This window comes from Cynocephalus volans, chromosome 4 (assembly GCF_027409185.1).
Source record: "Cynocephalus volans isolate mCynVol1 chromosome 4, mCynVol1.pri, whole genome shotgun sequence".
NCBI lineage: Eukaryota > Metazoa > Chordata > Mammalia > Dermoptera > Cynocephalidae > Cynocephalus > Cynocephalus volans.
In genome coordinates, this window is record NC_084463.1 from 91730919 (window position 1) to 91755633 (window position 24715).

The window sequence follows — 24715 nt, forward strand, 5'->3', positions numbered from 1 at the left end:
TTACTTACACATTCACTAACTCACAAGGTATGTCTCTTGATTCAGTCTTTAAATGCAAGAAAGATAAGTGGACTTAGACAAAAGAAAGAGCTTTTTTTTAATTTTGTGGGATGTAGTGCCATGAGGAGTAGTCAAAGAGAAAAGAAGCACTGTGAACTTTGCCTCCTGGAGCAGGTTTGTGGCTCACCTTTACCACATTTCTGGAAGTAACTTGTAATTGAGGAAAAAACATGCTGTGTATGTGTCTAACAAAGAAGCAGTGTACCTGGGCTTGTATGCTTTGTAGGTTTCTAACAAAGAAGCAGTATAGCAAAGAACCAGGACTGGGCTCTTATCTCTGCCCTGTGCACCCCTTTCACTTAACAAATGCCTGGGAGTATATAATGATGCCAGCCTCACTCTGTGACATCTCATTCCTGCATCTAGACAAACCATATTATGAAATGAAGTCACTGGGCCCTCCCAGTTCCTGCCAGCAACAGGCCATAGCATCTGTTCCCTGACCAGCAACACAGCTATTAACCCATTCTTCCTCCACCTAACTTTGCTTAGGCAACTACTGTGTCCTCAGTATCTTCTAGGCTCTGAAATAGTCCAAACAATTGCCCAGAGGAAGACTTCAATAAATATTAGTTGCTATTATTGTTAATGAATTTATATACTACTTGGAGAAATGGCAGTTAGCAGAGAACAGTTAAGAACTCTGCCTAGTTTCTTTCGCTGGTGGAATATCTTCCCTCTTTGTTCCCTGTTTGACTTGGTGAACGATGATTTACCCTTCAGTGTCTACCTCACATTTGCCCTGTTGCTTGCCTATCCTGCCCTGCACAACAGAACTTACCCTGCCTTCCTCATGCCGCTTTAGTACCTTGTACACACTGTCACATTGCACTAGTAACTTAGGAATCTCTCCCTGTAACTGAATTGTGAATCATTTAGACTTTATTGTAGCTCCAGCTCCTAGCACAGTGCCTGGATTATACATGTACTCAGTGTATATTTGGTGCATGAATGAATGGATGTAACTGGCTAGGAAAGAGGGGCCTGGAGTAGTTAGGAAAGCCTCCTGACAAAAGAAAGCCAATGAGTGATGAGTAACTTCAGATGTACTTGCACAGACAGCAGTGGAAACGGGGAAAGGTTGAGTGTTCTGTGACTTTACATTGGTGTAAGTCAATGCATGGATTTGAGTGAGTCTTTTCCTCACACAGGTAAAAGTGAATCAGCTACACAGCTTCCCTGTTGGCCTCACGGGGTCACATAACCTTCATGGTAGGGGTGCAAAACCAGTCAGAAAGATTGCCAGAAGAGGAGAGGAGCCCTCAGGAATGTTGCAGAACTGGCATTCTTGGGAATGAGGAAATAAAATTGAGGAGGGACGCACTCCCTGCAAATGAGCATATTACCTCTTGCTCATGGAAAGCATTCATTGTTATCATAGCCTTTGGGGACTGATCACAGAAATCTCATTGCTTGAACTACTTGAAAAAAATAGAGCAACAGAGATTACATTTCAGAAAGAAGGAATAAAATTCCACAGAAAGTCATTTGCCTGGAAAAATTCTCAGCAATGGTTATTGTGGCTATCTGCTGAGAGCAGAGTAAAATGCATACTTGGAATCTTTGCAAGCAGTCACAGAAAAGGCAGTATCACATAGTGGGTAAGAGCTCAATTCTGGAGCCAACTGCTTGGGTATGAAACTTGGCTCGTGACTCCTAGCATGTAAGCCCTCAGGCAAGTGACTCAACCTCTCTATACCTCAGTTTCATTATGTGTAAAATGGGAACACAATTTATAGCCACTTAGTAGGAGCTGACATGTGGAAAGCACTTAAAATGGTCAAGTCACATATAGCACTTAGAAAAGTATCTACCAAATAAGTAATTGACAAATGTTAGTAACAAATGCTATTATGATTTCCAAGTACCTGTGACTACTTTGCTCCATGCATTGTTCTGGGTCACTGTGGAGAGTGCCAGAGAAAAATCAGACTTAAACTGAAGATAAAACAGAAAACTAGCATGAGTAGAGCAATTAGAGAACACTAGGTCCCAAACTTGATGACTCTGGGTGATGAGAAGGGAGCAGAAAAGAATAGTCAGAGAAGAGGCCTAATCTGGTGATATGTACTTCGTGGGTGCTCAGTTAAGTTTCATTAAAAATACTTAAGATGAAATTTCATTCAGGTTATGATTTTATCAACTATTTTGCCAAACTCTGGATGGGGGAGGTTATAGAAATCAAAGAATCCTCCCAATCATCAGTGTATTTGGAGAATGCTAAAATAGAAAGAAAAAAAGGAATTTTTTAACTTGACTTTGAATGAGGTTTCAGAACGTGAGAATGATAGAGATGAAAGAAACCTCAGAGATCAGCTGGTCTGTGCATCTCGTTTTGTAGACGGAGACACAGGCCAAGAGATCTGAGGTGACTTGGCAAGTCACACTGGAAAACCAGATTCCCTTGTTCTCCTCAGTCTGGTGTTTATTGGCTTCTCCAGGTCCTGACAGCCATTCTCCTTGCCCATCATTGATCAGCTGTTTGGACTTCCATGCACAGGGCCTGGAGATTCTCCTGCCACCCCTTGCTGTTGTAGCCCACTGTGGCCAGATGTGCGCTAACAGCCACATCTTGCAGGATGAGCCCTGCAAGCATTGGCAAAAACTTTTGAATTGTAGCAAATAGCAGTTAAAGACAAAAACATAAGCAAACAAAAAAATTAACATAGAAGTCAAGAAATTAGCAGTGTTACCAACAACATCTGTTCTGAACTCCATTTCTCTAACACATGGAAATTTAAAAATAATTCCAATGTGTCCCATTGATGATGAGAATGTCTTGAAAATAAGCAAAGGAGGGTGCAAAGATTTTTGGTTTTTTATTTAGTTTTGTTTTGTTTTCAGGTCCTAGGGGTTGTTATATATCCACAGTATTTTGAGGGCTCAATGATAAAATGCTTTTTACTGAACCAAGAGGGGATCTGGTGATTGCCACACCAAATGACTATAAAAAGCCTCTCATGCCAAAGTTTGTAGTGACAAAGAACAGTGTTTATTTGAGTGGCCGGTCAAGAAGATCAAGGCAGCCAAGGAGCTTGAAGACTTCAAATTTCCAGATAATTTAAAATTGCAAGCATTTGTAGAACAAAATTATGAGTGGGGGGTCCCAGGAGTCATGTGGAAACCTGATTGGTTCAAGGTGAAATCAGCACAATTATCCCTGGTATTTTGCCTAATATATTCCTGTCTCCTTCAGGTCTGGGGTGTACAAACTTTAAAGCAGGTTTATGGTTGATGGTACACCACAAACCAATTCAAGAATACACTCACAGATACTGTTGTTTTGTTTGTTTGTTTGTTTGTTTGTTTGTTTGTTTGTTTTTTGTAGCTGGCCAGTATGAGGATACAAATCCTTGACCTTGGTTTTATCAGTACCATGCTCTAACCAAGTGAGCTAACTGGCCAGCCCAATATTGTCTTAAAACATTTTGTTAAGGAACAAATCTCTTAGCCTAAGGAAGTGTGTGTTTAATTAACTGTCCACTTATTTTATTATTAACTGAATTTTATTGTTACTCTTAAAAAATCCAGTCTATCCTGCTTGGTCAAGCAGATTTTTTGTTTTTAGCTACTCCCTGCCCGCCTCAGCCAAGGCCTGCTCTGACTGGGGTTAGGAGAGTAACTCAGGGGAAATATCAGGAGGCTGCACTGTTTCATACTGGACAGTTTTAGACTTATGAAGCAATTAATTGAAGTCAAGAAGCCAGGCAATTTCCTAGGGAGTCTTCCACACAAAATGATGCACATATTGGCAAAGAAAATGACTCATTCTCAGAATGCATTACAGAATTTTATCATCTCTTGCACTAATTCTCAATATGAATATCTAAATGAAGACCAAATTGCTAAAAGCTGAGCAGAAGACCTGGCACATAGTGGGGCAAAGTAGGCATTCAATCAATAAATTTGTTAATAAATAAAGTGAGTAATGAACAATTATAAATTATTGATGGATAAAAGGAACAGATAAATGAATGAGTGACTCCCAACTGACAGTAGCATGAAAGTTCCATCAATTTCAATGAACTTGAAGAAAGCCATATTTCTGTTTTTTCTAGAAACTATACCTATGACCCAGTGACCATACAGAGAAAGTTTGACATTTGTGAGGCAGAAAGAAGTGTGGAGGAAATTCAACTGTGGTAGACATCACAGTGCAACTGCACTGTCTTTTGTGTTTCATTCTGTGATACTTTGACACTTCTTTCATGTTCCCAATTTGAGGTCATGTTCACATTCATGCTGGAATACTTTTAATCTTAGCAAATAGATTCATACTAAACTCATCCTGCCAAAGCCCTATATCTAGAATGATGGCATGCTGCCTCCCCCCACCTAACAACAGCAACAACATCAACAACAAAAAAGGAGCAATTTTTTTTTTTTTTTAGAGTCTCCAGGCCATTTGGAGAATATCTGTCAACAGTAATAGATGACGGCTGAAATCAAAATCTTCCTTGTCCATTCATAAATGCTGGTACAACATTCCTGAGATACTCAAGAATATTAGTTTGACCAATTCTTTCAGTATGTCTCTGGATGTGATGCCCTGAATTGTAAATATATTATTTTTTTATTTGCTTATTATCTCATACCCTCAGATTTTAAATTAAAAGTAATAGAAGTTTATACTTTGTGACAAATAACCCCTCCTGGAAAAGTTAGTCTATGAGCAGAGAATTTGATAGTGAAAAACTAGGTCTTAATTTCTCAGCTGTAAGATGTATCAGTGTTCTTTTATAATGTGGTTGAATAAATCTTGCCCTTAGCTGATAGACTTAAAATGTGGCTTTACATTACAATAAGGTAATTAGGCTAGCTTAAGGGGTGTTGAAAGGGAAAAAAAAGCAATCACTACGTCATTGGGACCAGTTATAAATTAAAAATAAATGATTACTGGTGGAAATAGTAGAGATCATTTGAAAGCAATTTGGCAATGTGTCAAAATTTTTACACTATCCATAATTTTAACTCAATAATTCAACTGAATATCTATCCCAATAAAGTAATGTAGTAAATGTTATATTTATTGCAATATAAAGTACTTAGAAAATGGAAAGCAACAGAATTGTCGGACAATATAGGTATGTTTAAGGCATCTGTTAGTAAATCCACTTGATGAAATATTATGTTGTTATGTTTTTAAGATACATTGATTTATAGTCTTCTTTTCTTGCGATATCTTTGTCTAATTTTGGTATCTGGGTAATATTGTCCTCAGAATGAATTGGGAAATGGTCCCTCTTCATCTGTTAGGAAAGTTTGTGAGAATTGGTATTCATTCTTTTTTGAAAGTCTAATATAATTCTCCAATAAAACTATCTGAGCCTGGGCTTCTCTGTGTGGATAATTTTTTAAATTACTAATTCAATCTCTTTACTTGTATAGGTCTATTTGAGTTTTTATTTTTTCTTGAGTCAGTTTTGGTAGTCTGTATTTTTCTAGGAATTTTTCCATTTCACCTAAGTTATCTAATTTATTGGTATACAATTGTTCATAGTATCACTTTATAATTCTTTTTATTTCTGTAAGTTCAGTAATAATATCTCCTATATCACTCTTACTTTTATTAACTTGTATCTTTTCTCTTTTCTTCGTGGTCAGTCTAGCTAAAGGTTTATCAATTTTGTTAATCTTCTCAAAGAACCAACTTTTGATTTTGTGATTTTTCTCTACTGTTTTTCTATTCTCTATTTCATTAATTTCTGCTCTAATGTCTACTGTTGCCTTTTACTCCTTGCTTTAGGCTTAGTTTGGTCCTCTTTTATCAGTGTCTTAGGTGGAAAATTAGATTGTTGATTTTAGACTTTTATTTTTAATATAGACATTCACAGCTGTAAGTTTCCCTCCAACGACTGCTTTGGCTGCATCCCATACATTTTGGTATCTTGTGTCTTCATTCTCTTTTATCTAAAAGTATTTTCTTTTACCCTTGTGATTTCTTCTTTGACAAATTGTTTAGTTAAAAGGGTGTTTTTAACTTCCACATATTTGAGAATTTCCCAAATTTCTTTTCTTTTATTGAGTTCTGATTTTATTCTATTGTTATATGTTCATTACGACTGAGGCTTCCAAAGACTTTCTAATGATGTGGGAAAGTGTTTCTGTCCCTATTAAAATAATTGGTTCCTGTTCATTGAACTTAAAGTGTCAGGCATTATGGTAAGAGCTTCTTATACATCGTCACACTTGAATATCCACAACTGAGGCTCAGAGATTAGATAACATTCTTAAATTCATACAGGCAAATTCCAAAGTCTTTTTCATAATGCTTTACTGTGTGTGATAATAGTAAATAAAAACAAATCAGAATTTTAAATTATATAGGCAATATAATACAACTAAATTTAAACAGAATATCAGATCTTCGTACCAGCCAACCACCAAAAACACAGAATAATTTTTTTAAAAACAAAGAAACAATAATACTAACAGAGATTTGTTTCTTAGTAACAAGATGACAGGTAACTTTTGCTCCTATTTCTTTCAAATTTTCGCTAAAAGGGACATGCTTCCATTTGTTAATGGAAAAAGTATTTTTTAGTTGGGAAAGAGAATAAAAGAAAAAAAATGAGAAAAGAAAAATTAAATGGTAGACTTTATTGAAGTTATGAATGCTACTAAAATCTTTAAAAATTTTTCATTACTGAATTATGGATAATAGATGGAGCTGAAAATGCATACTCTGCAAAAATGCATACAAGCAGATAGCTAAGCCACTCCATTTTTATTACTAGTAGTAAAAGGCAGCTAAAAGTAAATCAGATCATTAAGCATAAGAATTATGAGATAAAATTCATGAAAATAACAAATCTGTAAGATAATAACTGCAGTGAAATGCAACAAAAAAGAAACATTACTCATTTGGCTATGACTCTTATTCTTCAATTACTTCTCCCCATTTCTCCAGATGTTTGGTTGTTTTGTTTTGTTCTTCCTTGTTTTGCTTTGCCCAAATTTTCTCCCCAAACTCTTGGTGGTGATTATTACTCAATACTTTGGTTCATGCATTCATTCAATGAATGTTGAGTACCTATCATGCTCTAAATCCCAGAAATACAAAAATGAAAGTGATGTGGTCCTGCTCTTAAAGCATATTGTGGTAGGAGAGAAATGTGTAAAAATGAGTGGCACCCACTGTGACAACCTTGCATAGAAAACCTGAGCATAACCTTGAAGATGTGCTGGTGTTCATGAGATGGACAAAGGGTATAGGGTTTCTGTAACCATCGCCCAAGTCAAAATACAGAAAATATATCTATGTATATTTAGGAGAATAGCGTAGGCTGGAAATGTACTTTTGGGATGTATCACGTTTACACTCATGATCATAGATGGATAAGACATAGTTCCTAACTCCTCCACTGATTTGGTTTCTACCACCATAACTTAGTTTCACCTGTTCTAGAATTTCTCCATATATACTCGTACATACTCTTTTGTGTCTGCCTTCTATTACTCAGTATAATGCTTTTGAGATTTATCAATGTTACTTGTATCAAAAGTTCAATCCTTTTTATTACTGAGTATCGTTCCACTGTATGAATATACCACAGTTTATCATTTTAACTGTTGATGGATATTAGGGTTGTTTCCAATTTGCAGTAATTATGAGCAGTCTTGTATATACCTTTTTGTGTATGTATATATTCCTCTTGAGTAAATATCTAGGGGTGAATTTCTAGGTCATATGTTAGCTGTATGATTAACTTTATAAGAAACTGCCAAACTATTTTTCAAAGTGGCTGTACCATTTTGCATTTCTACAAACAATTTAAATGAGAGTTCCAATGGCTCCACATTCTTACCAACACTTAGTATCATCAGCCTTTAATTTTAGCCACTCTAGTGGACATGAAGAGTCTGTGGCTCTAATTTCCATTTCTCTGATGACTACTGATGTTTTCATATGCATAGTGATCATTTCCATACCTTATTTTAAGTATTCAATCAAGTCTTTTGCTCATTTTTTATTGTTCAATTATAAGACTTTGTTTTATTGTATAATAGTTTTATTTTTCTCATTCTACCATTTTTACATTTTATGCACAAATATTTTTTTCTGAGTAAAAATAGAAAATAACTGTTTTATGTAAAATTGCAAAAAAACCCACAAAGCATACATAAGTGTTATTAGACAGTATAAGTGTCTTTATTTAAAGAGTAAAAATATATGCAAAAATCCTCCTAATTTTATGATTTTTTAAATATTCTGAATAAAAATCCTTTGTCAGATATATGTATTTCAAATATTGTTTCCCAGTTTGTGGCTTTCCTGTTCATTTATGACCTCTTTTGAAAAACAGAGGTTTTATACTTTGATGAAGGCCAATTTAGCAATATTTTTATTCATCCCTTCTGCTTCTTATGTTCTATCCATAAATCTTTCCCTACTTCAAGTCACAAATATATTTTATTGTTTTCTTCTACAAAGTTTATAGTTTGAGCTTTTACATTTATATCTACATCTGTTCCTAAGTAATTTTGGTGTGCGGTATGAGTTATGAGCCAAAATTCACTTTTTCCCAAGTTGCTCCAGAACATTTGTTGAGCAATGATTTTGAGCTGTCTGTGGGAAATCTAGGTGGACATGATTAACAGGGTGGATTTATGGGTATGGAGTTCAAGAAAGTAGCCTAAGCTGTAAATGTAGTTTTAGGAGGTGCCAGGAAATAGATGAATAAGACAGTTCCTAACCTCACCAAACTTCCTCTTTAACAGCAGCACAACCTGAATAATTCAATGTATCATAATATGTACTATTGTACAGGTAAATAAATACAGGCATGTAGAGTTCTATGATAACTTAGAAAAGAATGCTAACTCAACCTTGAGTTCAGAAAATGAGATGACCTTTGAGCTCAATTTTGAAGCTTCAGTAAGGTAGACATGGGAGGCGGGGAGGGCAGTCCAGAATGAGATTGTTTTTGTCAACTAAAATTCTGAAGTAGATGGAGAATTTAAAGACATGGCAGGCACTCAGTGTGTTTTTTGCCTAATGTTTCAGGTTCCTCTGGTAAAAGCACATTATTTTTCTGGGAATACTGCTCTCTCTGCATCCCCCCACCCCAACACACATACATACATGCATGTACTATGGCCAGGTGATTTTCATGTCCACATAGTCCCTGCCTACTGTCATCACTGTCATGGTTGGATGAACCCGAGCTGAACATCTAAGCCAGTCTAAACACATCAGAGACCTTCCCTGGGATTTTTGAACTTGAACCTACACTCAGCCTCTGGTGTGAAAAACTGAGAAAGGGAGCTTAGAAGTCAGTGGTGGTTGTACCTGCCATCATGTAGAAGGGTCTGATCAGTAGTGACAGAAAGTGAAGCAAACACTCAGTGAGATGGAGTCAAAAGACAGAGTGAGAGAGACCTGATTGCATTTAAATCTTTGATTCTAGTTCTTTTTTTTTTTTTTATTGAATCATAATTGATTATACATATTTCTAGGATTAAATGTTGACATATGTTGATCAAATCAATATTACTAGTACATATATTGTTACAAATCATATTTATTCTTTATGCCCCTTGTCCAATCTCTCCCTTTCCCCCTCTCCCTCCCCCTCCCACCACTGATAACCCTAAATTTCTTCTCTCCTTCTAAAACAGTAATGGTTACTCTGCTGATTTGTTGCCTAAATGATCTGTCCAATGTTGAGATGTTTGATCTAGTCCCCCAATATTATCATAGAGCAGATGCTTCTTCTGTCACTCTGAAATGGGCTTTGTGGAGAAAGATATCCTCTTCTTTTCTTTGGTCTCTGCTGGTGACTCATCTTGTGTCAATGCACTCTAAGCGTTGGCAGCCCATCTGCAAGGTGGTTGTGATGTCTAGATACTTTTGCAGCAGCCGAGGTTACTGTGGTGGCTGTGGTGGGCCACCCACATGGAGGTGATGTTTTTGGCATGCTCCTTGGTACTTGGCAGTGTGCCTTGTTGTGGGGGTCTGGTCCCCGGCTCCATATCCTGGGTCCCCGGGCAGGACCCCAAGGCGCTGGCAGTGTGCCTGCTTCTAGTTCTTCATGTGGTCTAGTCTCATGCAGTCCATTGTGTTTGTTTGTTCAACCATTCCTCAGATTTGATGGGATTTTCCAGTATCCTTACAACATAACCCCTTTTGTCTAGGGTGGTACAGGGCTGCCACACAGTCTGTGCTCTGCTCAACCTCATGAGGTACCATTTTCACACAGACCACAATGTGAATAATACTTTCTGGAATTGGGCAGCATAGGAGCTCTGCTTGCAAGAAAGAGTCCTAGCTAAACTAGACTAGATCCACAGTCCAAAAAAAAGACACTGGGCAACCCCAACAGAGACCTTGTTTACTGTCCTTCCTCCAGGCATCTCCTGAACACCTGAGCTCATCTTTTCTTCATCATCTTACCCATACCTGGAAGTTTTAAGATCTTTAACTCTCTTTCCTCTCTCTCTCCCCTGCCCTCCCTCTTTCCTTCTACTCTTCCCTACCCATTCTGGAACTTTAATCTCAGAGACTCACCCTAGAGACATCATTCCTGTTCCCCACCTTCAAGAAGTAAATTAGGAGTGCCCTGACCTACCTGTTGGTTAGGTGATATTTTCTCTGACATGAACTCAAATCATGAACAGGCCCCTGTCAGAAATGAAAAGGCAGTAGAGCATCTGAGAGGAGCATTAATGATTTTCAGCCAGGCATTTACAGAAAGTAGTTGGCACGCCAGTTTTTACCATTTCCTTTTAGTAAATTCAGCTCCAGTTACATTTCTGGTTTATGTCTTAGATTTCATTTCTGATTACTCAAGGCAGGACTTACCTGGAGTAAAAATAGTAATCAAGGAGTGGGGAAAGCTTACAGATATTTCTGAGGTTTTCAATTTGCAAATAAAATGTCAGGTGCCATATATGTACATCTGTTATGTAGATACATGTTATAGAAAATTATCAACTTTCAAAAACTGTTCCCTTCATCAATAGGCTGTCTGCATATGGGTAGGTAACTTTCTTCAACTGGAAAAACCAATAGAAGTCCATAAGAAACATTTGCAAATGAGCACTTTGGAAGGAGCCAGTGAATATGATGAGCATGGTGAGCCAAACGTAACACTGGCAGGCAGGGATCTCAGCCTGGAAGTGCCAGAGGTCTTGCCTCCCTGGGAGCCACCACTAAGGGTGGAGGACAGTGAACCTGGTATCACTCCATCCAGCCTGGGGAAATGTCAACAAGAATTGCTTGTTTGAGCTGAAAAATCCATAAAAATTTGAGGGTATTGTGCAGAAAAGAAGATATTGTGTAGGAAATGTATTATTAAGTCTAAAACCAGCCATCAACATGGTTGTTTTTCCTTGATCTTGTAAGAAGTAGAATCGGTCGGCATTTCTGGAATAGCCTCAGGTAGATAACTAGGAAGCAGGGGGGTGGAGGAGCAATGCAGGAATAGTGCTAAGGACAGTTCCTGGATCCCAACTGTGGAGCTGACATAAACTAAACCTACAGGTTTGAATTAAATAATCGAATGTGCCTTTTAGTTGAATGTTTCTTATTAACATGAAATATCTATTTAGAAGTATTTTTTTATTATAATTATCAGTACAATTCATTTTGGTTTGTTTATAAATAGATTGCCTTAGCTCTGAGTTCCAGTAACACCTGCCGGAAGCAGTGTGATGACATGACAAGTGTTCACTCCACAGCCACCTGACAGCAGGAGCCACTGTAGGCAGAACCTAATGGGGCAAGATTGGGCCTCTTTAGTTCCTTAAATCAGATGAAGTTTTATGGTATAAAGTCATATCAAACACAGGGTTTTAGTCAGCAGAAACACTCTGCTTCGATAACTTGACTTTATTGCTTAACACTGAAAAGACCACATTCCCTTCAGGTTGGATTTTCTTTGCCCAGCTTTTCTAAGTCCTACTTGACAGTTCTATTATTGTTAAAGTTCCTCTCCAGAACAGCTCCACATTTGAGAAGAGATGATTGGCCCTCTTGAAAATCCTCCCACTTATTTGCAAATATGCCAGTCTCTACATCAGCTGTTGATTCATTTATTCACCAGCAGAATTTGTATCAGGTACTAGGATAGGGAGATAGTGAAAATAATCAGTAAATAAAGTAAAAATAAAAAGGGGCCCTACCCTCAAGGAGCTCACAGTCTGCACAGTTTAATGGGACTCAGCCAAGGAAAAGATAAAAATGGAGAGCAGTAAGTACTAGAATATGTGTAAAACACAAAAGGATTTGGAGTATTTAGCAATTCAACAAATACAGTCATCCTCACTATTTTGGGGGAATTTGTTCCAGGGCCTCCTTTGGATACCAAAACCGGCCGATGCTGTGTTCCTGATATAAAATGGTATAGTATTTGCATATAGCCTATGTGCATTCTATATACCTTAAATTATCTCTAGATTGCTTATAATACCTGATACAAGGAAAATGCTGTGTAAATAGATGTTATACAGTATTGTCTAAGGAATACTGAGAAGAAAAATGTCTGAACCTGTTCAGTACAGACACAACTTTTTTTTGAATATTTTTAGTCCATGATTGAATCCACGGATGTGGAACCCATGGACATAGAATCCACAGATATAGAGGGTCAATTGTATTTGTTAAGCATGTACTATGCCTACATATTCTAAAGTGCCAGAGAGACAACAGTGAATGAAAACAGAAAGAGTCCTCACTTTCAGGGACTTTACATTCCCACAGGGGGAAACAGACAATGAACATATATACATAGGCGATGGTGATAAATGCTAAAAAGAAAAATAAAGGAAGGCAAAGAGTGATAGGTGATGCTAGTTTAGATAAGTCAGTCAGGAAAGACCTCTCTGATAAAGAGGTATTTGAGTTGAACTCTGAATGCAATGAGGAGGCATCAGCCTCCTACGGGAAGAACATCATGAGCAGCGGGAACAGGAGCAAAAGCCCTGAAACATGATGGTGCTCGGAGCATCCAGGGAAAAGCAACAAGTCCAGTGCATCAGGAGTACTGTGAGACAAGACACAGAAGCAGATGAGGTCAATGTGGTAGCTAGAAGCCAGATTATGGAGAGCCTTGCAGGCCACGTTGTAGATTTTGGATTTTATTCTGAATGAAATGGGAAGCCACTGGAGGGTTTTGAACAAAGCGACATGATCTGAATTACGATTTGAAAAGATCACCCTGGCGTCAGTAAGGAGAACAGAGCACAGCAGAATGGGTGGAAGCAGGGACACCAGCTGGAGGTCAACATAATACTCCAGGCAAGAGATGGCGTTGACTTGGACTGTGGTAGTAGTGGTGGCGATGATGAGAGGTGGTCAGATTCTGGATGTATTTTGAAACTGAGAACACAGGATTTATGAACAGATTGGATGTGGGGTGTGAGAGAAAGAGAGGAGTCAAGGATGACATCAAGTCTGCAAGCCTGGATAATTGGAAGAGTTACAATTTCATAGACTGAGGAAGGACCAAGGTTTTGGTTTGCTTGCTCACGTGCTTGTTTGTTTGTTTGTTTTTGTGGGATGTGGGGAGTAGATCAAGTGTTTGGTTTGAGGACTGCTTATTAGGCATCTAAGTAGAGATAGTGAGTAGGCAATTTTACACAGATGACTCTGGAGTTCAGGGAATAGTTCCAAGCCGGAGATAAATTTGGGTTTAATCAAGTCATCAGCATGGGAGGAGGACGCCTACAGGGCAAACGTGGAGAGAGAAGAGGAGAAGAGGAGAGAAAAGGAGGAGGGAGAAAGAGAAAGAGGAGAGAGAAGAGACGACCCACGACTGAGCCCAGGTAGCCTCAGCACTTAAAGACTGGAAAGATGAGGAGAATCCAGCAAAGTAGACTGAGGACAAATGGCTTCATGGGGTAGGAGGACAATGACAATATGGAGGTGTACCAGAGTTTAAAGAAGCAAGTGTTTGTTTCAGGGAGAAAGACATGATCAACCATGTCTAATGGACAGATCAATGGAGTGAGATGAGACCTGAGGATAAATGTTGTATTGGATAACGTCGAGTTCACTGGTGACCGTGAGTAAAGCAGTTTAGATCAATAGTCAGAAAACTTTTTCTGTAAAGGGCTAGATAGGAAATATTTTAGGCTTTGCAGGTCATATGAGTTTCATTGCAACTACTCAGTTCTGCTGTTGTCGCACTAAAGCAGTCATAGACCGTACATTGAGAGTGGGTGTGGTTGTGCGCCAATAAAACTTTATTTACAAAAACACGTAGTGGGCTGAATTGGCCCATGGGCCATAGTTCGCTGAACTCTGGTGTAGATGATGTTACAACATTTAAAGCGTGATTGGGATAGGTTCAAAAGGGAGGAGAAAATAGATGACTTTTCTCTAAATAACACTAGCTCCTTTTCGTGGAAAATGGCATTTAGAATGCAAAATCATCAAGACTCCTTTAATTGACGCAGGGAAAATAAATTTTTTTTAGAAAATCATAAGTTTATATCCATGCTCCTAATTACTATTCACCATTGTAGGATTCTTCCTCTCCTTCCTTCATTCTGCGTTTGTACCTTAGCTTTCTTTCACAATGACAACCATGGTTCCCAACAACATCCATGTATTTATTCACTTACTCAGTCCTACAGCACCACTCCAAATGGTCTCAGGATTGTCATACCTGTATCACAACCAACAGTAAACCTGCTAAGTGAAGTTCAAGACTTCTTTACAGTTCTACCTTTAGATTATACTCAGAGGGTAAATAAAATACTGTATTCTTCTCATATTATTTTGAAGCAATCTATGCATCGAATCATTTCAAATGTAAATATTTCACTTGATATGACTATGATGCCATTATCACACATAAAAATTAACAATTACTGGATTAACAAATATCCAGTCTTTTTTCAGGGCTCTAATAGACTCATAAGTATTGTTAAGTGCTTTTTTGTTGCTTGCTTTTATTTTACAATTTGTTTGAGCCAGGATCTAAATGAAGTCTGTACATTGTAATTGGTTGATCCCTCTAAGGCCCTCTTCTGATCTGAATGTTTCCTCTCCACTTTCTTTTTCTTTTTTTTTCTTTTCCCCTCCATTTTGTTTTTTGTTTGTTTGTTTGTTTGCTTGTTTTCTTGCAATTTTTACATTATCAAAACCAAGTTATTTGTCTTGTAGAATTTCTCACACTTCAGATTTCTCTGATTGCATCCTTGTAGTATAATTTACCATGTTTCTCTGTCCTCTTTATCTCTGATCAAGTAGTAGTTAGATCTGGAGTTTTGATTAAATTCAGGTTTATTTAGGGCAGTTTTGTTCTGTTTGAGGTGTAGGTAGAATTTTCTAAAACTACGTTGCAGTAATAGTTTGTTCTTCCATTAGGAGGCACGTAACATCTAATTGTCTCTTTTTTTGTGACGTTCACAGCTACTGATGCTTGATGCCTAGATCCATTAATTCATTAGGATTGCAAAAGGAATCCTTTTTTGAATTGGGCAATGCTATAGACACACATATGTATGCATGCATTTATATAGACACATTTCTGGGAACAGATATGAGGGTACTTCAACAACGTTCATGGAAAGATTAATATTACCTTTTAATTCTATTTTCCCATGAGCTTTTTGAAGTACCCTCATATATCTCAAGGCAACTCTTGTCTTTTTCTAAATCCCTCTGTGTTGCATTATTACTTATTCTTCAACTTCTCTTGTTTTAAAACTGTTGTGTGTGTGTGTGTGTGTGTGTGTGTGTGTAAAAACAAGACATGTATAATACAAAAGTGGTGGCCCAAATTCATACTAACATCTTTCCCAAAGGAACACAATTATTATAGAGGAGGAGAAATAATGAATTGAGAGGGAACAAAAGCATTTATAAAAAATAAAGAGGACACAGAAAAGGTGTATCTGAGCTCAGTATAAATTTAAATCTAAATTCTTCCCAGTGAATATTCATATCACGAAGGTGACATTTTAGAACTATGAAACATTTGAAACTTGATAAATTAGAATAGAAAGATGAGGAGAAAAACTGAAATATGTCCCTGGTTTTAAAGTTCTCTGGAAGAGAAGGATAAAAATATGTCAAGATTCACTCATGTGTCTTTTTTTTTTTTTTTTTTTTTTTTTTCCCGTGACCGGCGCTCAGCCAGGGAGTGCACCGGTCATTCCTATATAGGATCCGAACCCGCGGCGGGAGTGTCGCCGCGCTGCTAGCGCAGCACGCTACCGAGTGCGCCACAGGCTCAGCCCTCACTCATGTGTCTTTAAGAACATGGGATTTGAGTAGAAGGAGTGATTCGAGTTTTTTGTTTTGTGTCTTTTCTTCATGAAGCATGAGTTTTATTTTCAACCACTTTACCAATGCCCTTACATCTTGGGGTCAGGCTGGGCAATGTCATGCCATTTGACCTAACAACCTGGAGACTTCTGAGTGACCATGATAAGATGCTGACTCTGATATGGGTGTTCCAATGTCTGTCACAACATGAAAGGTATTCATTTGATAGAGACAAAACAGAATCAGATATGAACAAAAGACATGTATATTTGATTGATTGCAAGGGATGGAGGAAGTGGTTTCCTCTCGTCCAATTAAAGATAAGACAATATTTACACCAAATCAACTTAGAAACCTGCTGTAATTGTTTCCTCATCCCATGGTATAGGGTTGGGGAGGTTTGTTTGTTTTTTAATGGCTTGACTGAGATATAATTCACATGGTATGCAATTTACCTACTCGATGTGTACAAATTAACATTTTTTAGTATATTCATAGGGTTATACAGCCATCACCACAATCAAATTTTAAAACACTTTTATCTCCTCTAAAAGAAACTCTGTACCCATTAGCTGGCACTTTCCACTCTCTGTATGCTCTACCCTCAGCCCTAAGCAACCACTAGTCTTTGTCTCTATAGATTTGCCTGTGGTGGACAATTACCATTTAATTGCTATTTATGGTCTGTCCCCCTGAAATTATTTTTTTTTCATTATCATAAGAACAAGAAAAGTGGAATAGAGCTCTAAAAACATGAGTGATTATTACAAAAATTGTAGCTGAATAACCAAAAAAGATGTTGTTGAAGCCAATAGTGTCTGATGGTTTTAATAAATAATTGCCAAGCAGTGAAGCTGTGGGAATGAATTGCTGTATCACTTAAGAGAGTCAAATGCTAATAATTTTAAATATAAACTTAAGGCAAGCTTGGGTTGCAGAAACTTCTCATGCTCGTAAGAACAGCAATATTTGCAACCAAGAATATTTGAAAATTCAGTTTCTTTCACTGTTCCCAACTGTGTGACTATGGGCAAGTAACAGAGTATTTGTGAACTTCGGTTTCCTCATATGTAGTACAGAAAAACTGATGGTACTGACCTCATGAAGTTGGTGTGGAGATAAACACATGTAGAGTTTTTGGAACAAAGTGTGCCACATAATAAGTGCTCAATAAATGTTAGTTCTTGTTGTATCACTTTTATTTATAAGAACTCAGTAATTCAGGTCAAATTCCAAAGTGAAATTTTTAGATATGCCAACTTGCCCCATGCCACATTTGATTGGTATTTCAAAGGCTATTCAAAGAAGTTTTCTCCCATTAAGCAATGGATTGGGATTTAAGATACAGTAATGTAGAGAGAGAAGGAACAACGTTGATAAGGAATGATTAAGAATAGAGTTGTAGGGCCGAGCCCGTGGCGCACTCGGTAGAGTGCGGCACTGGGAGCGCGGCGACGCTCCCACCGCGAGTTCAGATCCTATATAGGAGTGACCGGTACACTCACTGGCTGAGTGCCGGTCACGAAAAAACGACAAAAAAAAAAAAAAGAATAGAGTTGTAAACCAGCCATCAGTTGCTTTAGAGCCTTGTGTTCTATAAATAGTAAAAGTGCTAATTTATTATTCTCACCTAGCACTCGTATAACAGATTTTCTTTTTCTATATTAAAAGAAAACATTACAGCAGAAAAAAAGCTTATATAATGGTGTTACACATGTCTAATAAAAAATAAGGAGAGTGTTAGAGTGCTATAAACCACATATAATCTCTTATAGTTGAGATGTTTAACAAAGACCCTAAATGTGTGACTTTTTAATCTGTGACTGTGAAATTGTGATGTGGGTTTATTTCCATAGATGTAAAGTGGTGTAACCACCAATAATTCCATTATCTTTTCTTTACTTCCAGTAAAAATGGCTTTTGTTAATAAGACTGATATTTTAGATAATTTTATTTTTGAGGTACTATTGTGTATTTTCTTTTATTTTAAAATATGTGGTGCTAAGTATTATTATGTCCCAATCAGATGACTCATGGTACACAACATTTTCATACTTGGGAAATGTTAACACGTTACATCCCTTGCTTTGATACATAAAAGAATTAATCACAGACAACACATTTTCATTTTCCTTTGACCCTTGAGGCAATTTAAATGATATGGTTTGCATGCAGCCTTATTTCGGGAATTCAAAGACAACTACATTATCCATCTGTTTGCGTTTTCATCCCAGGCTTTACTCCTCTTGGCATTGTTTTGTATTTGCATGAAAATCTGTAAATTTTTTTGCATGACAAGTTATCAGTAACGTTGAAGTTAAATGTCTAACATACCTTGCAAAATCACATGCCATTAATTCTTACATGGTATTTTTTTTTTCTTTTATTTTCAGTTACTGAAGTTTAAATTTGCTTGAAATGTAAAAGTGGCATGAAACTGGAGTGATGCAAGAATATTTAATGTACCTTTAAGGACTATCATTTTTAACTGGGAAAATGAGGGGCAGTTCCCAGGCTTGTTTTTGGACACTGATCCTCAATTACAAATGAATATAAAATGATATTGACATAGGTGCTGTCAACAGAGTGACAATAGTTCTGAAAGGATACTTCTTTTTTTTCCTGAGAATGTATTTTTAGTACTTGAATATGAAGTATAAAATTTGTTCCCTGATTTCAGAAGTTATTAAATATTTGATTTATTATGTTTTGTAAAGCCTTCTTAATCGGCATAAAATCAAGTTCCATTACATTAGTGAAAATTCCTAGTACATAAAAAAGTAATGAATACTTACTAAATGACAGCATCAACATTTAGTACTTTAATGTTTCCTAAATGAACATGATTACCAAAGTGATATTAGATATAGGAGTGCATGAGTATACAAAGAAAATAAGTTATTTACACCATTTTGTCAAGCTTCTAATCCATAAGGACACATAACTAATTCCCACCAATGAGACAAAATGCGTACATACACACAAGCACCCTTCCCTTCCAAGTAGTCATCTTGCTGGCTCTGCATTTTTTCCTACCAGCTGCCATTGTAAAGCTGTTTTAGAATACCCCTTTTCAAATTACCTTCAAAGTTTTGGGCACATTTATTTCAATACCTGTGAAGTAACAAATCTTGTTCCTTGGAAAGTGATTTTAATTAAGTCTCTAGAGGACCTTCAGTCAAATCAGTCAAATAATGATGGTAATCAAGCTAATGAAACATTTTTTAAAATATGTGAATATGAAATTAATAAGACTTTCATGGCCTATAGCTTGTAAGATGACTGTGAACACATTTCCCAAAGAGCAGCCCCACATAGCATCTACATAATAACAGCAACAATGGAATAAATGCAGTTTTCTTAAGGAGTCTTCCAGGCAAGCAAATGATATTCACTTGAGTGAATAAATTCTAATATCTGTATTATATGATGTATGTATATTATTTTCGATTCAGTCCCATTTAAGCTAATGGACTGAATTAAAAATTTTGAAAGGCAGTCATCTTACATAATTTGTTAAAGGCAGTCATCTTACATAATTTTTATCATATCAGAATATAGATGAGTGACTGTCATTTCTGTCTTGCTCAGTGCATATCAAGTTAATATTTCTTTAGCAGCAATTTTAACAGATTTTGGTTGGCTTTGTCCAGGCTGTCACCAACTAGCTTTGTGACATTGGCAAGGGACTCAACCTCTCTGTATCTCTGACTCCCTGTCTACAAAATGAGGGCTTTGGCTAAATTACCTTTAAAATATCTTTTAAATTAAAATCTTATACTATAATCATCATATATCTATGTGTGAGACTACAATTATCATATAAATCTACACATTTCTCTGTGCAGTTTTAATTAAATCCAAGCTGAAGTAACCCAAATTCAAGGTATTTTAGAAGACATCTAGACACTGAAAACTAATTTCTCTAATAAAGCGTGTTCTACCTGATGATCATGAGATGATATTTGTATAGCACTTGATGTTTATTCTATCTTACGTGAGTCTCATAACCTAAGAGCTGCTATCATTACCCTCATTTTGCAGAGGAAGACACTGAGGTTCAGAGAGGTTCAGTTACCCTTCCTGAAGTGATGGTCTAGCAAGATCTAGAGCCAGGAAAAAGACTCAGGTCTTCTGCTTCCAATTGAAGACTTTCTCTCCATCACCATTTTATCTGTAACCAGTCTTTTGATTAGGAGAAAATTTTTCCAAGGTGCCATCATTCAGAATTTGCATTCCTTGAAAATAAAAACTGCCATTAGAACCCTGTGGCACCTCTTTAGAGTATCCACTTGCGTCACGACAGCTCTCTCTGCTTTTACAAACTAGTTGTTTTGTCAGCATGAGTGTGACAACAATTAGACGTCCCCTGTTTTTGCCCCATGCCTTTTCTCCTTCACAGTCATTCAATGACAAGCGTAAAAAGAGCTTCATCTTTTCACGAAAATTCCCATTCTACAAGAACAAGGAGCAGAGTGAGCAGGAAACCAGTGATCCTGAACGTAAGTAGATTCTTGAAGATAATGTCACATGCAACACAAAAGAAACAAATTCCTCACGGATAACACGCATGATATAGGCTCTCCCACGCCACATGCCTAGGTAAACAACACGGCAGGCAGGCAGGTCAGGTCTTACTACTGTGACCAGTGTTTGACTGCAGTCTGGATCCTTCCTTCACGTGGCTCTTCTTCACAGAATTCATTGAAAGGGACTTGCTGAAGCTGGGACTTCGCTTCTGACCAACATTTATCTTTGATCAGGACTGGGTCTGGTTTGCCTTTTCTATTAGGCAACTCTCTAGGGCTTGAGACAAATTCTATTCTGGGCAGAAATATGGGATCTCATTGCCACGTGTATTTTTTGGAATGCTACCTAATTGGGAGCAAGTCAATTATCTATATTGAGTACTAGCACATTTGCTCACTCTTTCCCTCCCAACAAATGTTACTTATTTGCTGAGCAATGAGCTTGTATTAGTGGATACTAAATCTATGAATTTGTCATAAAATTGAGTAGATCATTTCTTCTACCTGAGATATTTATGTGGCAACATCAACAGTGGACAAAAATGGCATTTACCAAATATTTCTTTCTTTCTTTTTTTACAATCTTCTGCTTAAACCTTTTAAGTTCCATACAAATCAGAGTTTTCTTCTTGAGTCTCAGCCCAGGGAGTTTGGGGTACAAGTCATTTCAAAGGAAGAGAGAGCAGGATCCAGATTGTTTAGGCAACACGGTCTGTCATGGTAGTACTCATTTCAACTCCACTGACTTCTTCCTTCCTCTTCCGTGGCTGTTCTTCCTCTCTCATTGCTCTCTCTGGGGACTTCCATGCAGGACATCCCCGGATTAGGTGACGACGGTTATGGAACAAAGACTCTGAGTAAGTTTCCAGGAATGGTCGCTGTAACTTTTTTTCTTTTCCTTTCCTTTTGAGTTTGGCTTTTGTTCCCTTTCTTGAGGGCCTTTCACTCCTAGCATGCACAAGATACAAGTTTTATTTGTTACTTAGCTGTGAATGCTCCTACAAAATAATTTTCAGTCGTTTTGTTCTGCATGTCAGCATTGAAAAGCAAAGTGTGTCAGGCACTCTAACTTCTGCTGCAGTTAACACCTTCCCTTTCTGACCCTGTGGTATAATCAACATGGTCCTGATGCCCACCCCAGCATCACTTGCTCTGCCTCCTAATGCCTCCCAGAGAGCAAGAAGCCATGTTGAAAGAAAGGATGAGCTAAATGTTCTAGAAGAGCAAAATAGAAATGTACTTTATATTCTTTCTTCTGCCTTTTCACATGGAAATATTTAATGGCCTTACCAAATTTCATAATCTTAGTACTTTGCTGTTAGTAAAGGAGCTGTTTTATAGTCAAAAGAAACATGCGTTCTCAAAAAGTAAATATTAAGCTATTTGGTTTTCCATGAATAAATCTTTGTTATTAACTCTGGTTGATTTTTTTTTTTTTGACTTGCAGTGATCCTGCTTGAAACGTTTGTATGATAAAGTATTAGATATGTATTAATTTGCTTTTCTATCAGTGATTTATTAGCTGCATTACATAATCAGGTTTTAATTTTATAGTATAGAGTGAAAAATAAAATATATTAAACCTTTACATTTACTAGTTATTCATGTCTTTAGTTTGTGTCTCATTGCACTAAACAATTAAAAATAATTATCCTATGTATCAATATACTATACTATGATTTGTCTCTAATACTAACCCCATTGTGTAGGTACCACTGAAGTGAGAACAGAGTATTGTGTCATTTGCAACTGTATCACATGTTCAATTTTTTTCTTCTGTTTTGTTTGTTTTAATTTAACAGCTATGGGCAATATTTATAGAAGCCGTTCATTTCATTTGTATAAAATAAAATAGCATTGAGTTGCACTTTGTTTTCAACAGCTATTTATATAACCCTGCACAATGTTACCCTTAATAATTTAAACTGTTAATTTGGACTTTTTTTAGATATGTATATGTAGAAAGCAGAATCTAATCAAGAGTACTGAACTCCTTAAAGATGAAAACTTTATCTATATGGGATATGATATGAAATTTTTGTTGAATTAGTGGCTGAAGTTCAAATATTGATTTTGACATTATCTGAATAGCAACAAGCACCACCAGAAGAAGAATGTAAATTTTTAGTTTGGGGGGAATAAGCATTTTAATATATTGTTATAAAATGAGCACCACTAAGAGGTATTGCTATTGGAGTGTCAAAAATATGAGTGATGCCCTTTTAAATCCAGAATGTGCAAATGTTATGTTTACTTTTTAAAAATTGAACAGATTTAAACGGTAAAAATCAAAAACAAACAAACAAAACCCTGTCATTCCCAATTCAAAGTACTTTAAAATAATAATGTACATGAAGACACACTATTGTTGGGTATGTGTCTTGACTTTCTTTTCAGTAATAGAACATGGATTTGCAAAGACTCACCCACATTTCTTTCCCTAGTATCCCTTTGCACTTGTAAAGTGTGTCTCCAAATAAGTGATATAATTCTTGTATATATAATATAAAGAGAAATGATTCATGTAAATTTAACCCATTCTTTGGTTTTTATTAGTTTCATACTTTAAAAGTAATCTATCCAATTGGCAAGAATGTGTAATATCAAATACAATTTAAAGCACTTTTTTACTCTTAGAGAAAAATGCTATATATTCTTTTCCTCTTGCTAAAAATGTGCAACAGTTGTCACTTTTTCAAAAACAAGTTATTGCTAATTAGCTTCAGGAATCAGTCACATATTTTTCATTTAAAGTGATATACAAAAAAGTTGACAAGCCAATATGTTTATCTTCTGTAACTTAACAAATAGTTCAGTTGAAAGAAAATGATTTTAGAAATAAAAGCTCTAATTCTGGCATACAACCAGTTATGTTAGCCTGTTATGTTAGCCAAGTTGTGTTTGTGTGGTAATTTGGAATATTACTGTATAAGTAAGCCATTCAGCATGAATTAAAAACATACTTCATGCCAGCACTTAGGCTGGGTATCAGGCCATTTATCTCCTGTCTGTTCCATTCCTCCAGAATCCAATAGCTACCCAAGCAAGAATCTTAAAATGAAAACAAGGAAATAATGAGCTGATTCACAAAACATTGTTTAGTGACTCATTTCTTCCTCCAAGATTTTCTACTCACTGAAGCAGGAAAGATCTTCAAGTATCCCCTTTCATCCTGTGAATTAAGGGATTCTAGGAATCAGTTGGTGATTTCAAATGCAGTGTTTCTATAAAATACTTTAAAATAAAGAAACAAAAAAATCTGCAAGAAAACAGTGCCTTACACACCAGAAGCTCCTGAATTTATAGTCAAGAAAACATTCGGCTGAGACTCACTGGCCTTTGTAACAGGAATCTGGAAAATCAGAGCTGTATGAATGGATCATAGTGTTTATAAAATGAAAATTATCTGGGTTGACGTTATACATTTTTTGTAATTAAACATACTTTCTTCATTTGCTATAAAGAAGAAACAGCAATCAAGCAGCAGTTTCCTGTAAAATGGAGATAAAGTTTTCATCTTCTTTATCTTATCTGGTTTTCTTAATGCAGTCTCCTATGCGGCCTTTTACTTGCTTTTGCTCACATTTCTGGTAGCCTTGCATGAGTGCATTTCTTTCAGTTCTGGCTGCTCTCCAATGCTTGGTATCTCTTTAATTTGCTGTGCTGTTCTTGCAGAACATGTTTCTTCTAATGCCAGCGATAGCGAAAGTAGCTACCGTAAGTTACTGCTTTGGTTTGCGATTCTTTTCTTTGCAATTGCCCCATTGCCTGTTGTGGTCATTTCAGATTTTTGTTGTTGTTTTTCAATTGCTGCCTTTTGTCATCCTTATCCAAAGCAAATGGCTTGAAATGAAATCATCATTTGATGGGGAAAGATACAAAAGACGTAAGGCCATCAGCAGAACCT

At 36.7% G+C, this 24715-nt stretch overlaps 1 protein-coding gene across 11 annotated transcripts in view; it reads left to right on the plus strand.

The window, feature by feature from the left end:
* DLG2 (discs large MAGUK scaffold protein 2) overlaps window positions 1-24715 on the plus strand; it is a 2032915-nt gene that overhangs the window by 1988081 nt on the left and 20119 nt on the right. For 7 of the 11 annotated variants that reach the window (XM_063094165.1, XM_063094169.1, XM_063094163.1 and 4 more), the window contains one exon: window positions 21620-21665. In XM_063094165.1, the coding sequence (XP_062950235.1) occupies window positions 21620-21665 (46 nt within the window). Of the gene's footprint in view, window positions 1-20681; window positions 20782-21619; window positions 21666-24715 lie in introns of all 11 variants that reach the window. The other 4 variants (XM_063094161.1, XM_063094162.1, XM_063094164.1 and 1 more) reach the window with 1 other exon arrangement.